Source organism: Borostomias antarcticus, assembly GCF_949987555.1.
Source record: "Borostomias antarcticus genome assembly, chromosome: 6".
NCBI lineage: Eukaryota > Metazoa > Chordata > Actinopteri > Stomiiformes > Stomiidae > Borostomias > Borostomias antarcticus.
In genome coordinates this window covers 28253601-28269477 of record NC_140239.1, presented here as the reverse complement: position 1 = coordinate 28269477, position 15877 = coordinate 28253601, and the positions used below count along the sequence as shown (strand labels likewise).

General features: G+C 39.0%; 1 protein-coding gene across 1 annotated transcript; it reads left to right on the top strand.

Moving 5' to 3' along the window:
* Window positions 1–693: 693 nt before the first annotated feature.
* On the top strand, window positions 694–12280 carry adgrg11 (adhesion G protein-coupled receptor G11). The gene is made up of 18 exons (XM_084440174.1): window positions 694–768; window positions 917–998; window positions 2704–2802; window positions 3815–3859; window positions 4687–4740; window positions 4826–4972; window positions 5885–5974; window positions 6101–6269; window positions 7253–7412; window positions 8127–8261; window positions 8384–8494; window positions 8634–8673; window positions 8931–9031; window positions 9287–9408; window positions 9908–10176; window positions 10777–10867; window positions 11126–11397; window positions 12022–12280. Exons 2-18 carry the CDS (start codon window positions 935–937, stop codon window positions 12171–12173), a joined length of 2121 nt encoding a protein of 706 aa, XP_084296300.1. The 5' UTR covers window positions 694–768; window positions 917–934; the 3' UTR covers window positions 12174–12280.
* Window positions 12281–15877: the final 3597 nt, after the last annotated feature.

The following is a 15877-nucleotide window of genomic DNA, read 5'->3' as shown; positions in this document are numbered from 1 at the left end:
CGGGTTTTTGAGTTGTTGTGTGTTTACATTTTCAACAGCAGAAGAAGATTGTTCGCTGGATGTCCGGCTCTCTTCATAAATTACACTGCCATCTACTGGAGAAACATCTGATGTTCTTTTTTTCTCGACTGAGGTCTGAAGGTCTGAGGGCTAGGCCATGGTCTGATAGGGTCTGAGGGCTAGGCCATGGTCTGATAGGGTCTGAGGGCTAGGCCATGGTCTGATAGGGTCTGAGGGCTAGGCCATGGTCTGATAGGGTCTGAGGCTGTTTTCTCACCCGATGGTCCACTTTTATTCCACTTATTTAGTTTGCACCAGATGCTGTTTGGAATAATGTTCAATTTTTCAGCGGATTCGGTCGCTCTCACACATATTTTTTACCAGATCCAGATTAATAAAACTAAATCATATAATGTATTCATGTATCATACTGTATTTTATTTAGGCCTTTGTTCCAGGCAGATATTCACAAGCCTCGAGCAGTCAGTGACACCCGCTTTACATCTAAACAAATCTACAGCTATCTTTGGACTGACCTCTGTCACTGACTGGGAAGATTATTGTGTATTGTTTGCATGAAAGTAAACAGCGACCCGTTCAGAGGCTGAGTTTGCAAATAAAATGTCACCAACCAGTGTGTGAGTTTGCAAGGTAAATTTCACCATGCAAATTTACATAGGTCTGGACGTTATTCTCATGCCGTCACATCAGTGAAAGCTTCAAACGCCTGCGTTTCTTCTAGTCACTGAATTATATAGTCTACCACAGGTAAGACTACAAATATCTCTCCCTTTTGTCTTCACAGTAGGCTATATTATAGTTAAAAATATCAACAAATGAGACAACTTGGTTTAAAGGTGCTTGTTTAATAGCCCAAAGTAAGTTTCAAACGTGATCTACTTTTCTGTTGATACAGAGAGGAGCTTCTTGGACCATGGCACTAAAGAGACCGTTGGCTTTGTTGTTGTTGGTCGCTTTTTGTTGGATCTTTTCTGTTTGTGAGTAGAAAATCCATAATGACTGTGTTTTATAAAAGCTACATTGTGTTCAGCTGAAGATTGTTGACCTATTTTCAGTGTTGAGTGCATCTATATAAAATGACAACAGTAGGCCTACAGTCAGTGCCTATACAGTAAAAAGCCTGCATTACATATAGATCTATGCATAAAACATATTTTTTAAATAAGGTATTGTGTTATGTCCCTCCTAATGGGAATGTTTCAATCTTGAATTCTGACAACAACTGTAGACTGTTTCATCTTTCATTGCTTTACAGTGTGAATTTTAAATGGATCAAATCAAACTTTTTACACCTTTATTTACACATTGGAACCTACAACTTCCAAGTCAGAAAAAATCAATCCATTCGAAAAAATATATAGAACTAGTTGGATAGTTGGTGTTCACCCTGTGCTAATATTTGGTGGAAGCACTTTTGGCAGCAATTACAGGTTCTACTTTCTGTTCAGCTTTCTACCAAATTTACACACCTAGACTGGGCAATGTTTGCTCATTCTTCTTTACAAAATTGTTCAAGCTCAGTGAAGTTGTGTGGGGAGTTGATGGCCAGATTTTCAGTTGGATTCAGGTCGGAACTCTGACTTGGCCACTCAAGTACATTCACCTTCTTGTTCCTTAGCCACTCCGGTGTAGCTTTGGCTGTGTGCTTTGGGTCATTGTCATCCTTAAAAATAAATATATGCCCCTATTTCAGTTTTACTATCCTGTTGAGCGCCCCCTGCTGATGAGAACTAGTGCACACTGCACAGTGAACCCATCGTCCAGCACCCATGATGCATGTCATCAGCATGTACAGTTGTTGAAATGTTAAAAAGTAAATTCTCAGCTGATGATCGTGAATCTCCACAGCATCTCTCTCTACTTCTGCGATCACTGATTGGCCGTGCTTAGAGAGCGCAGATCTGCATGACCAAATCAAACCCACAGACCTAACGGCATGACTAACTTTGTTACGGTTGGAGAACATATATGACCTATACTCTATATATCTCTGATCTATCCAATAAGATCAAATTGCTTTAATAAGAGTCATCTGATCTATGTTGTGAAAATAACACAGAATCCTTTAGAACAAGCACCAAAAGAGCTACAGGAAGGGCCCTCTGAATTTTTATGTACCCCTATAATATACCAGAGTTAGAACAAACCACAAGATTTTTGGGGGTTATTCTTTAGACCTACCCCGATCTCTGAAAAGAGACAAATTAGGCCAGTCCGGATAGGGGAAAGGTGACAAAAAAGCCCATAACCTGAGAACTCTCTCTCTCTTATCTTCATCAGATTTGCTGTGGTAAGAATCAGGTGTCGGTCCCACATCAGGGTCAGAATGTAATGTACTTATATAAACACTGAAATATAGTCTTGTAAACATAACCCACAGATCCTCTGGCACCTCTTTGTGTATGAGGCTCAGATCTCTTCACAGTCGATGGCTTTGAAAGGAGTCAGCAGGTTCCTACAGAAGTGACTGGGACTACCTCAGATTAGCAGCATCGCCCCGTATAGTTAGTAAGAATGTTAGTAAGAATGCTATCTAGCTAGTAAGAATGGTAGCTAGTAGCTAGTTATATTTAATGATCTCCATATGGAGTAATTTGGCACTTCATACTAAACTGGCTAATACGTGTCAATGTACTCAATGGAATGGTACAATCAGTTCTTGCATTTGTTATTTATTTGTAGGGCCTTGCAATCTCGACAATTGTTGGGGAAGAGATAAGCGTATTTTCATTGTGGACGAAGGCTACTCTGGACTCCTAAATAAAAAACCTAAGCAATGTGGTGAGTTCCAAAGTACTATGAACAATAACTGGTGCAGTAGACTGGTGTGGTAGAGGAAGGGAATTTTCTTCATATTCATGTTATATGTATGTATAAGATGAGGCACATTTAGGTCAGTTCAGTTCAAACAGGTTGAAGATTAAAGGTCTCCTATTAAGAAAAACTCCCTATTTCAGTCCTTGTACATACATGTGGGTCTCTGGTGGGTCTACTAACACACAAACTGGGAAATAAGACGACCCGGTCAGTTTTTTTGTTGGCAGACAAATTCTGAAAATGTGAAACGTGGGGTGCAGCAGCTCTTTAGCAGAGCAAAACAACTACCATTTGAAGTTTTTCCATGATTCCGTCTTCCCTGTAGGGAAACAGCTACACTAATGGTGATTTTAAAAAGGCCTATACACATAATATAAGTATGTAATCCAAATAATGTGTGGTGAATGTCCCCCTTTAATCTGAGTGGTATTTTCAGCACAAATAGTCAAATACATGTTTTGGGGGCCCAGAGACTTGTTGAAAAGGAGAATAATAGGTGACCTTTAAGAAAATGTTAATTTATCAATTAATGGCAATTGCATACAATCTGACACAATACCTTAGGATATCATGCAGATGTGGCAACGATGCAGGGAATTTACTAATGATTCTATTCTACTAGTTGGTCTTCTTGTACTTAATGTAAGATGTGTTGTTTCCTTATAAACTGCATCTATATTAACAAATTAACCAGGTTAAATCTGCAGGGTTGGTAAAGTGAATACTTGTCAAAGTATTTCCATACAGGTATGTTGTCTTTGGCAACAATGTCGCATGTTGAGATTTCCTGTCAGGTTTGTCCGCTGTTTAGAAATGAGCATGCACAACATTCATTTAGTAAACAGTAAGGACAAGCCAGGAAAACACATTTTCATTCTAGAACAGTTATAAACTGTATTGGCTGTTGTATGTGAACCAGGCGTTTCATTTAATTGAATAACTTATTATATATTTTCTTTATCTTAATTATTTGTAGATAGGACGCCTGCTGGAAATTCCAATGATGGACTTGACTCATGTGGTGAGTTCAAAACTGGAGCAGTAAACTAAATTATATATAATTTGACACAACACCTTTTTACAATTACATTTTATGTTATTGTTGATTTATTTTTTGTTTTCATCAGATTTAATATATATCTTAAATGATGTAGGCTTATATTCAAATGTCTATTAAGGCATCCACTAAGCTTTTTTGCTACTGTAAGTGTCTGGACTAGCAGTGGTTCTCTTATCATCAGTCAAAACGAGTGCATAGTGCCCATAGGGGCGTTTGTTCTGAGCTTTCTTTCTATCTATCTATGTATATATCTATCTATCTATATATCTATATATTAGGGGTGTAACAATATATCGTGCCACAATATATTGCGATACATAAACGTCACAATACGTATCGTCAAGGTGAAAACAATATCGTGATATGTTTACTGAATATCAGGGAACGCTGGCTACACAACGCTGGTAACAAACACGTCTTTTCTCTATGCCTATCCATGATATTACAACAGTTAAGCTCTAAATTCACAAAGTGTATTGGAGTAGAAATGTGGCGAAATGCACTATTGGTGTGAACAGCAGCGCTACTGCAACGCTTCACACCTGCCCTTAGTGTATCGTATCGTATCGTTATCGTCAACCCAATATCGTGTATCGTATCATATCGTGAGATTAGTGTATCGTTACACCCCTACTATCTATCTATCTATCTATCTATCTATCTATCTATCTATCTATCTATCTATCTATCTATCTATCTATCTATCTATCTATCTATCTATTAAATATCATTGATTAAATCTGTGACCCATACAACATCATGGTCATAAAGACAATTTTTATTCACAGGGTCCTGCGAGAGAGATGATTGTGTAATTTCATTTGACACTTCAAATGCACCCAGTGAGTACGTCAGGAGCACGCTCTACTGTGTCAAAATACTTTCAGCATGTGACCGAAATTGACTCATTCTTTATTCTATCAATAGAGAAGTGGAAAAAGCAGCATTTTTGGTTGCAGAAAATGAACAATTCCTATCTTTTGTTCATGTCAAAGAACCTTGTCAAATGTCCACGTTCACTCGAGCTGTGTGTATTACTTGGAGAATGCAATGCAACACAACTTTATATTACAGGTAATGTACAATAAGAACCTACTGCTGAAGCAAACTATATTTGATAGGTCTGACCTGTAGGGCTGCACAATCATGACTTGAAATCATGATCATGAAAATTTAGATTCACCTGTAGTTTTTGCACACCTGGAGGTCAGAAAGACTGGTAAACAAAGGTGGATTTAACAAACAGTAGCTCTGTCCTAACCAAATATCATCACTACTATTAACAAAACAAAAACCAAGAACAGTTCTCTCTCTGCACATATTTATTTTTTTCAAATAAACTGGATAAACCTCTGTATTTCCCTGAACAGTGAATGAACTAGTGAATCACTCTTCTTAGCAGCTAAACAATTCAGTATGCTGGTCTGCCTGGTCCTCCATCAGGGACCTTGCTAGGCCTATGTTAGGAGGGCTGAGGCCCCTCTAAAATGTTCTCCAGCCCCCCCAAATAATTTGGCACAGACACTCCACTTGGGACTAAGCCCCCCCAGTATTTAAATCCTAGTGGCGTCCCTGCTCTCAACGCATTTTTGTGATTTGTAGTAATAACCAAAATCTTTTAAAGGAGCGGGAAAACACAAGACTGCATTAATCGTGGCTTTTCATGTTGCAGAGGCCAAAATCGTGAGAACGATTAATACACGATTAATTGTGCAGCCCTACCGAGGATAATGCTGTTATACAATACAAAGCTGTATTTTATTAAATGTTTACACTATGAATGTTTTTTTTTCTCAATCAAATACTAGCATTTTATGGTTGTGTAGTTTACTTTAATTGTCTATGTAATCAACTTGATTTGACAGAGAGAAGACATATATTCAAATGTTAAATACACTTTTAGTTCTGGTTTGTCTCAATTTGACTTCCTTAGATCAAACTTTACCTAAAGTTTTCATCAATCTTTCATACACGCATATGCTGTAGAGGGAAGTGACGTCAATGACAATTGCAATATTACTTGTTTGAATCGCAAAAAATGTGGACAGGATGCATATTCAAAGAAAACCTGTCAAAGTAAGCACATTCCTTTTTTAACAATACTCATGTTCCAAAACACTCAAATTAACATAAACCCTGCTCACAAAATCCTCTCATTAAATACAATAATTTTAACTTACTGAGAATGTTTTCTTGCTTTAGGTATTTTCACAAACCAAGAGACAAAAAACCAATACATTGTTAATGTAACAAATTCAACTGAAAATTGTTACAACTGTGATAACCCAGTGAAAACACCCGGAGAGGATATAACACCCACAATGCAGTTTGACACTGAGGATGGAGGTGACATCGATCCAGTCCTGGCTTCGTAAGAAAACAATACATTTTAATATAATAGTATTTTTGGGGCATATGGCCAGCTAATCAATACATGTTTACTACCCACATATTTGTGAAGTTAAACCTGTTAAAATGACAAGTCATAAACAAGGAGATGGCGATCGCATTCACTTCAATGACGGCCGACCTGAACGTTTTCATCCTTGTCACCAATCTGCGTGCACGTGCTACACAGTGACGTAATGTCCCCATTTTAAATTCCTTGTTTGCTGTGACGATAACTGTCAAGTTTGCTAACGTTAGCAGAGGTAGCTAGCTAGCTAACATTAAAAATGGCCAGAAGCTTAAAAGTTAAATTGTCATTTTGAAAAGGTTTTCGACTTTGACTGCATCAAGTCGACTAGCAAGTCGAAAACTTTTACAAAATGTCCAAATTCACGTTGGGACCTTGTTGCTCGGTGGTGGGATTATTATTTAAATACCTCGACTGTTCTGCATTTGGAGAGGCTCAAGAAATAGCTGCTTGTTATTTTTAACAAGCTGGGCGGGGCGGCAAATACTGTATAGATATGCAGACTGGTAGAGGCGAGTCATTGAAGTAGGACATTATTGGGACGCTATGGCTCAATGAAACAATCTGATATCAGACAGGTGGTTTTACTTAGTTTTGACAATATGCATAAAAACAATTGATTTGACTTTAATACATTTTCCCACGCCCCCTTTGAAAAAAATCTTCCCTGAGCTCATCCTCCCTGATGGCAAGAATGGATGAGCTTTGCCTCCTAACACTTCCATTAACAGCTCCACTTCATTTGAGGGAAACATTGCGCTATCCTGGAAAATGCACAGGCAGGTGCCTGTCCTGGCAGGTGGCACAAAAATTCCCAAATGGTGATTGCGTTAGCCTTTGATGATAGAGACAGTGATTTCGCAGTACCATGTGTGGGGCCATAGTATGACTTTCTGCGAACCTAGATGTGCATACTTAATGTATTTAACTCTCAACAGCAACGCTATGAAAGATATCTCCTCTCTCATCTCCCAAATGAATGAGTCTTCGGCATCTGTGGATATGGGGGCAGTAACTGGAATTCTTGTGAAGCATAAAGAGGTTGAGGATATCAGTGAGGTCTCCTTTGGTTATGCCTCCTTCAACTCCACCATGAATGTGGGTGCATTCCCCTTCTTTACCTTTAGGGGTAGTCTCAACTTCCTGCTACAAACATCCAACAAAATGGTCAGCCAGGGCTGCTGGCATGGTCTCTTTCAATTGCAACTACCAGTGCTAGTCCTACCTAGACACAGACTACTCATGTGAGGCCCCGCAGCCAAACGAATGGTCTAAAAAATAAAGACAAACATTTTAGAATAAATATTTTTCTAGCCAGTTTCACTAGTAATGTTGTTAGGTACCAGTTAATCAGTAAGGACCAACAACAACAACAAATCCCAGAGAACATTAAAGGTGCTACATGCAAGATTTGAATTTGTTTATTCCTACATCCAAGTATGTCCTTGCCACACATTTCCAAGACTGGCCATGGAAACTCAATATGCAATACAATCACCCACAATAACATCTGTAAGAAAATACTTTGATAGCTATTCGCTTCACCAACCCTGCAGATTTAACCTGGCTAGTTTGCTAATATATATACTATATGAAGAAACAACTAAAATCATACATGTAGCATCTTTAACCCTCAAATTAATTTGATGGATATCATCATAATAGTTCAACAATAACAGATGTTGCTAGCCAGGTGGGTCTAAACATAGTGATGTTTCACCAACAGAGGATTATAGCTTTAAGCTTGTATATTGGGGTCTGTGATATCTTCCCTCTGGATAAACACAGAGCATTTTACCATTTTCATTTCAGATTGTAGAGAACAGGGATACATTGAGTGAATTTTCCAGGTCTGTATCAATCTCAAAAGAAGCATTTGAGAAAGCGTACAATTTAAGCAAAGGAACTTCATTCGTTGGTGTTTTACGGTTCCCCAACATGGCAAAGGTAAAATAAATAAAAAGAGGAAAACATTTTACAAGAATTAGGATTGGGAAAATAATTTTAATGGACAAAGACATTGATGTAATTGTGATTCTGTGCAACTTACCTCTCTTTTCTCCTCTTAGGATCTGAGAAACAGCACAGTATTGAATAATGAGGTGCTGGGAATTGAGATGGGATCCACGATCGCTAATCTTACAGACAAAATAAATATAAGTTATAGGAACGTAAATAAGGTAACTGGGGTTTGTACTTGGAAAATCCTTTAGAAATGGGATAAATAGTGTGAGAGTGTGCTGTTTTTTCTGTTTAAAGTCTGTGTCATGCTCAAGGGATGATCATGTTTTTCATGATTTATTGATTATTTCTTATTAGGAGCGGGGCACTCCATCTTGCCAGTCATGGGACGGTGAAGGTATTGTGTTGCAATTTTGGACTTGCTAGTTTTGTCAACTTTTTGATCTGAACCATTGTATATGATCATAAGTAACCTTAAAACAGGGCTAAACATGATTTTCCCTTTACTACTCCTTTAAGCTTTGTTGCGTTCTTGTTTTTTATGCAAGGTATCACATTCTGATGAGTTAGTTTCATAACAATAATCTAAGTGGCTACTTTTGTGACTTTTCACACTATGAAATAAAAGTGACATTCCATGAGTTATTTTCACAGGAAATCATCCTAACTGGACAGCAGATGGCTGTTTGACTTTCACACAGGGACATGAAATTCGATGCCAGTGTACACACTTAACATTCTTTGCTGTACTAATGGTAGGTCCCTTCCTAAAAGCAGTTTGATGGTTAGTTTTGTCATTAAAGGTGCGATGATGGATGTTTCTAGATATCATACTAATATACCAAAAGCCATGAATTCAAATAAACTTTTCAGTCAAAGCCATGCAGTTTATATGGATACTAAAAAAAAAAGTATATGGCTCTGGTTTCTTCCAAATTTGCAAATTTCAAAATGGCAGAGCCATATTGTATGAATGAATGGGTTACCTGTGTTGTACGTTGTTTTTTCAGTCACCTCCAAACAGGACCATCTCCAGCACAGACTTAAGCAACCTCACATACATCACCGCTGTGGGCTGTGGCTTGTCCATGTTCTTCCAGATTGTGGTTCTCTTCATGCACTACCTGTTAAGGTAGCGCTGATGTTGTGACGCCCCATATTAATGCCTAAGAAAGAGCTCTGTCAGTTCCCAGGTCATTGTGATCAAATGTCATTGATAGACCGACGATTGATAGACCAGTAATTCAGAGGCAGGTTAAGAGGCTGTCAGTATAAATATATAATTATGGACCAGCACACAGCTTGAAAATGTGATACACTACCAAGTAGATTTACATACTCAGATGAGGCAGCTCAAAAGAGGGATAGCATCAGTCCCTATCCAACACCTAACATCTCTAGACTAGTGTACTGTGTACTGAACATGGGCTTCTTTTCGTGGTGAGTCAAGAGAAAACTACAGAAACACAATTTCAAACTACTAGAAATACAATTCAACCACTTTGCACAAGAAAATTACTGTACGAATGCATGCTCCAGATTAGTGTTCCTAGACCTGAGGTCACAAGGTTGAGCCGAGTGCATAGATAAAAAATCAATGTCCCCTTTGACCTTAAACTCTGAAACCCTAGAAGGACCAAGACCAGCAAGGCCACCCAGATCCTCATGCAGCTCTTCCTGGCTATGTTTCTGCTGAACCTCACCTTCCTGACCAACCAGTATGTGGCTGACCTCCGGAGCAATGTGGGTTGCCAGATAATGGCCGCCATCATGCACTACTCCATGTTGACCACCTTCACCTGGTTTGCCTTGGTGGCCTTTCACCTCTGCCTGCAGATCTACATGGTTGGAAACATCACCATCCCTCGCTACATGCTCAAAGTCTGCATTGGCGGTTGGGGTGAGTGTGTATAGGAATGTGTACTTTGGGGTCTGAGTTAATGGGACGGTCCACCCCAAAGTAAAAGCCTTTTCTCAAACATCTTTTATACTCTAAAAACGAATGTCATACTTAAAGGGAACAGAATACAGTAGTACTTAGTATAAGCACTATTGAAGTGGATATATTTACCTCTGTCCCAGTGACAGCGTAGGGCAAGAGGTAATGTTTTCAGTGGCGTGTTTGTTCATTTGTTAGTTTGATTGTGAGCAGGATTGTGCAAAAACTACTAGACCGATTTTCACAAAACCCAGTAGAAGGGTATAACATGGTCCAACTTAGAGCCCAGTAAATTTCGGAACAGCTCCGAAGTACAGGAAGGGTCCAAGCATGGCTGGCCATCCACCTCCATTCATTTTTGGATTGATTACGCAAAAACTATTAAGACTACTTTTCATGAAACTCAGTGGAGGGGTGTAGCATGGGCCAATTGAGATCTGAGCCCACAAAATGCATTCAGGGGCAGAGGTCTGTGCTCTGTGAGCACCATATCTAGTCTGCTATATGCTTGAAAGCAATCAATACTCAACTGTTAATTCTTCCCCATGATTCTCTTTTCAGTCTTGCCAAGTGTGGTTGTGGTCACCATTTTCAGCATGGGGAAATACGGCGAACAATTCATTCAACCCACTGAGGGAAAGGAAGTGATCATGTGAGTTACAATTGAGTGGCTATTGTATAGACTGAAATCTATATTACTTACTTACAGACCCTTACAGTAGCCTACCTGTTAGGACCTCAGTTCTTTGTTGCAATTACATTTCAGTGCTACAAGTTTTTTTTTGTAAAAAAAAAAATAAATAAATAAAAGTCCCGGCCAAGCTTCAGATTTAATCAATTTAAAGTCAATATGATCAACTGTGTGTTACAAGAGGCAACATAACATTTCTTCCCTCCATGCTGTACCTAGGTGCTGGATAATAGACAGTGATGTCCACTACATAGTGAACATAGGTTACTACGCCCTGGTCTTCCTTTTCACGTTCACCACCTTGATCGTGGTGCTGCGCTGGATGGTGTATCTGAAGGGCAGCGCTCAGCTCGGCACGCGCACCAAGAAGATCTTCATGGTCCTGGGTCTGTGCTGCTTGCTAGGTATAACATGGAGCTTTGCCTTCTTCGCCCACGGGCCCATGCTGGTGCCATCCTACTACATCTTCACCATCCTCAACTCCTTTCAAGGTGGGTAGGATAAGCGATTTAGGTAATAACTTAAGCACTCATTTGAAAAATGTATAATAAAGTTTAAAATAAAAATAAAAAATCTGGTTGGGTTTCATCGCCCTGACAAACTCACTAACTATGCATGATTTCAGTTTAAATGTGAATGATCACTGTGACTATGACAGAGGCACAAGTGAATATTTACTTTAAATAGACGAAAAATTAAAAATAAAATAAAAATAGATTAATGATAAGCTTGGTGTGTTGGAACAGTCACACAAATATACAGGTGCATCTCCGAAAATTAAAATATTGTCATGTAACTTTCATGTATTCTAGATCCATTACACAAAGTGAAATATTTCAAGCCTTTTTTGTTTTAATCTTTATGATTGTACAGCATGTTCATTTATACACTCAATATTTGGTGGGGGGTCCTTTTACACAAATTACTGCATCAGCGTGGAGCGTGGCATGGAGGCAATCAGCCTTGAAATATTTCCCTACATGTGTAATAAATCTATAATATATTAAAGTTTCCCTTTTTGAATTAAATTACGGAAAATAACTAGCTTTCCACAATATTCTAATTTTCTGAGATGCACCTGTACAACATAAATATGTTCACAACTCTCTTGCCAGGCTTCTTCCTGTTCATCTATTACTGCAACACCAGCGGGCTCATAGGAAAGACTGAAGACTCCAGCTGCAGCGAGAAAAATTCCATCATCAACACATACTTTGACACCTTCAACCCCCATGTCAGCTTTACTACCAGTAGCCAAAGCCTTTAAATAAAGGTTATTGGACTGAATGAAGCCTTGATAATGGCATGCCTTTAGACTTCAGGTATTTGTAGTTTGTTATAATTCATTGTTTATCATGTTCATACCTGTATGTATGCGAGACAATCCAGCTTTTGATGTTCTTTGGAAATACCTGTAAACTATGACAACTCTTATCTATGACAAATATGTGCAATTTTATTTGATCACTTTATTTTGGATTTACACTTTAAAAGTCTCAAGACAAATATACATTACATACAAAAAACAATACACAAAAATACACTATTCCAGTAAGAGCATCTCTGCCTCCTCAAGGGCCTTCTCCATTTCTTCAACTTCCAGAGAAAAGTTATTCCTCTCCTGCATGAGATCCTCCCTAGCTTCTGTAAGATCCTTTATTGTCTTCTGGACTTCCTAGTAGATATTGATAAGAAATGGCTTGAAACCACACTTTGAGCAATATTTTAAATAAGTGTACACCATTTCCCACTTAATCTGCGCTACATGCTGAAACACCAACCAAACATGCCAACCACATGCTATTACAGGTGGAAATTCTTTTAATTATGGTTAAGTTAAACCAGGAAGTGTGTAAACAAATAAAATACTAGAATACTGGTATTTTAAATAAGGTGTGCATTAATGAATACAGTTGTTTGCTCCAAAGAAATCGCACTTACATCAAGCCGTGACCTTTGCTCCGTTGTCATGTCACAGAAAGTCACCAGTTCTCCCAACAGATCTCTGGATACATTCTGCACAATTAAGGACATTATATAATACTTAATTATTATGATTATGATATAATAAAGCCAATTCCTGAATTCCCATTGAGGCCCTCATGTAGATCAGAGAAGCTATGATAGGTATAAGCTATAGTTCGGGGTGTCCAAGCTACCAATTAGCGACTGCAACCAATGGGTTCCTATAGGACCGGCACTCCAAAACTTTTTGCAAGCAAACGTTAAGACGTGGATGTTCATATTGCACCTCCAGTATGTTGGACAAACTCATCAGCTTAGTTCATTCTGAGCCTAAGGGACAAATGGGGCTTGGTGGCAATTAATAGACAAATAAGATTTCATATACATCTGTTTATCATTACCATTGCCTAATTTAATTCTGCTCAGAAATGAGGACACACTCTGACCCCCTCCTGTCCTCTAAGATTTCCACAGATCAATAGAACTTTGGAACACGTCCTACAGATAGGGTTTAGTAAAAATTGCATTCTGGGGGAAAAAACAAAACAAAATGCACGAAGTTCTTACCACCATCTCTCTCTGTTCATTTTCATTTTGTCGTGTAGCTTCTCCAATTCTTTCACCCAAAACTATGGAATAAAAGTTGTTGATGTCAGTCATTTGTATTTGCATAGACAATAAATAAATAAACTGCACATTAAACATGTTATCTCCGACCCTTGATACATGTTCCTTTGTTGTAATGGAGTGGAGCTTTTAGATTGACCCTTGTAGGTTAGTGCATGCATCCATCACATGTACCAGAGAAATACTGAGAATATTGCTGACCTTTTAAGTAATGAATATGATTATTCAAGTATGTTAGTAATTGATTTGATCAAATATTTAGGCAACATTGCATTTGAACTGAAATGCGAGGGCCAACATCACCTGGATCAATATTTCCAGCAACCAGCAGCACATGGCAGTCCTTAAGTCTTTTCTGGATGTCTTCATTCTCTCCTTGGAGATCCCGGTTCTGCTGTTCCAGCTGGGCAATCCTTTGCTGAAATACAATATGCCAGAGGATGAGAGTTGGAATCACATTTAATAATCCATAGACAATATTGTGGGTATTTGACCAGGTAATCAAGGCATTTGCAGTAATATATCTCACATACAGCCTTTATACTGCCATGTAACACAGCTCATTGATTTTAGTTATGCTCACATAAACACTTAATAGTGGACACAGAATGAGATGTCATTTTTTATGTAGTTTGGAGATCAGTCAGTAACAATAAGTTGGCAGTTCTGCGGTTGGCAAATAAGTGAGATTAAATGATCCCTGCTGTCATACCTTTGTCTCAGTGAGGTTCTTCTGCAGTTCCCCATTGGCAACCATGTGCTGTTTCTGGTCCCTCGTTTCTGTCTCCTGTCCATATCTGCTGGAAGGTCTATCAAAACACAACCGTGCTGTTAAGTTTGTGAAACAATATCATGATAACATGTTGCTGGGTGTGAGCCTGGATGACCAACTGTCGTTTAGGGCGGTCTCCATTAAGTCGACTGGTCGATTGGTTGGTCCGAGGTGTTTGTCAAGCACAGGGCAGGTTCTGCTGAAATCCTGTATCGAGACTCGCTTCGTTTGCAGAGGAGCACGTGATTGATGACAAACGAGGCCTCGGTCACGTGATCGGTTTGGTTTGAGATTCGAGAGGTCGATATAAGGCAGCAAGACCCGCCTTACTTTGAAGGTTGTAGTAGTTGGTTGGTTGGTTGTTGCGTCGCGTTGGAAGTGTAGTAGAAGTGTTCAGGATTGTTTCGCAGGAACTAGGACTCCATTGCTCCTCAATTCAATGCAACATTATTTCAGACTCAGGGTCCAGATAAATAAGACATCATACAATAATATTCCCCTTCCATTGGTTTATATGCAGCATACACCAATTAGGATAATACAGCAATGCCAGACTTTCGGTGCAACGTGCCAGCGGCTGCTCTAAATTATCTTTGCCAGCTGGTGTCAGTAGTATTACAAAGCACCTAATGAGGCTTCGAGTAATGAATCCATTTGCGCTACAACGTGCCTATAAGCCTCTGTGTTTCAGGAAGCCTCATTGTGCCATCACTACCTCCAGGTCATGGTCAAGTCCTACACCCCTTCCCAACCACTACACTCTGTTACCTCGGGGTAAGTGGTTGCCCTGTCATTCTGAAGCCCCTGCGGTCGATCGACACGGTCAACGGCTCTTTTCTGCAGTGGTGGAATGAACAGGCCATTGACGTCAGGACAGCCAAACAAAGACAATAGGTTTATTGTGATGTTTACGGTTTGCAAAGCGGGCTCTGAAAACAGGAAGTGCTTCATCAGTCAGAGTCCACTTTGCAAACCGTAAACATCAGAATAAAGAGTCTTTGTTTGAAACCAGCTTGACCGACCACTCAGCGTGTTCTTGAAATCTAAACCAAACCAAGATTTTTCATTCATAAGTCGCTGCCCATCTTTCACAGCAGGCTCAAAATGCACCTCTTCAACAAGTACTAGGATCCTCCACCTGTTGTACCAGTTGTATTTATGTTTTGCTACTCTTGCACTCTGGCTTTAGCACTAGATTATGATCAGTCACTTGTTTAGAAAGGAGATCCACTGGTGAGTTCTGGTGAGTAGTAGTACACGGACTACCTACACTAAATGCAAAAGTTGCTTTGGATAAAAGTGTCTGCTAAATGACTAATGTAATATAGGAGGAAGATCTTACCCTTTGTGAATTTTGGCTGCAGTGTTCTTTCTGCAAAGATAGATACATTGATAAATGTATGCGTCTCAATGACATGCTACAGGGTAGGGTAGAGAGAGAGAGAGAGAGAGAGAAATTTATAGAAAGATACTGTAGGTAGATAGATAGATATCCAGTCTGTATAAATATGTCTAGGAGTACACATATATACTGTAAATACACATGCATACATCCAGGCTGTATAGATATATCTAGTAATACACATATATCTACTAATACACATATA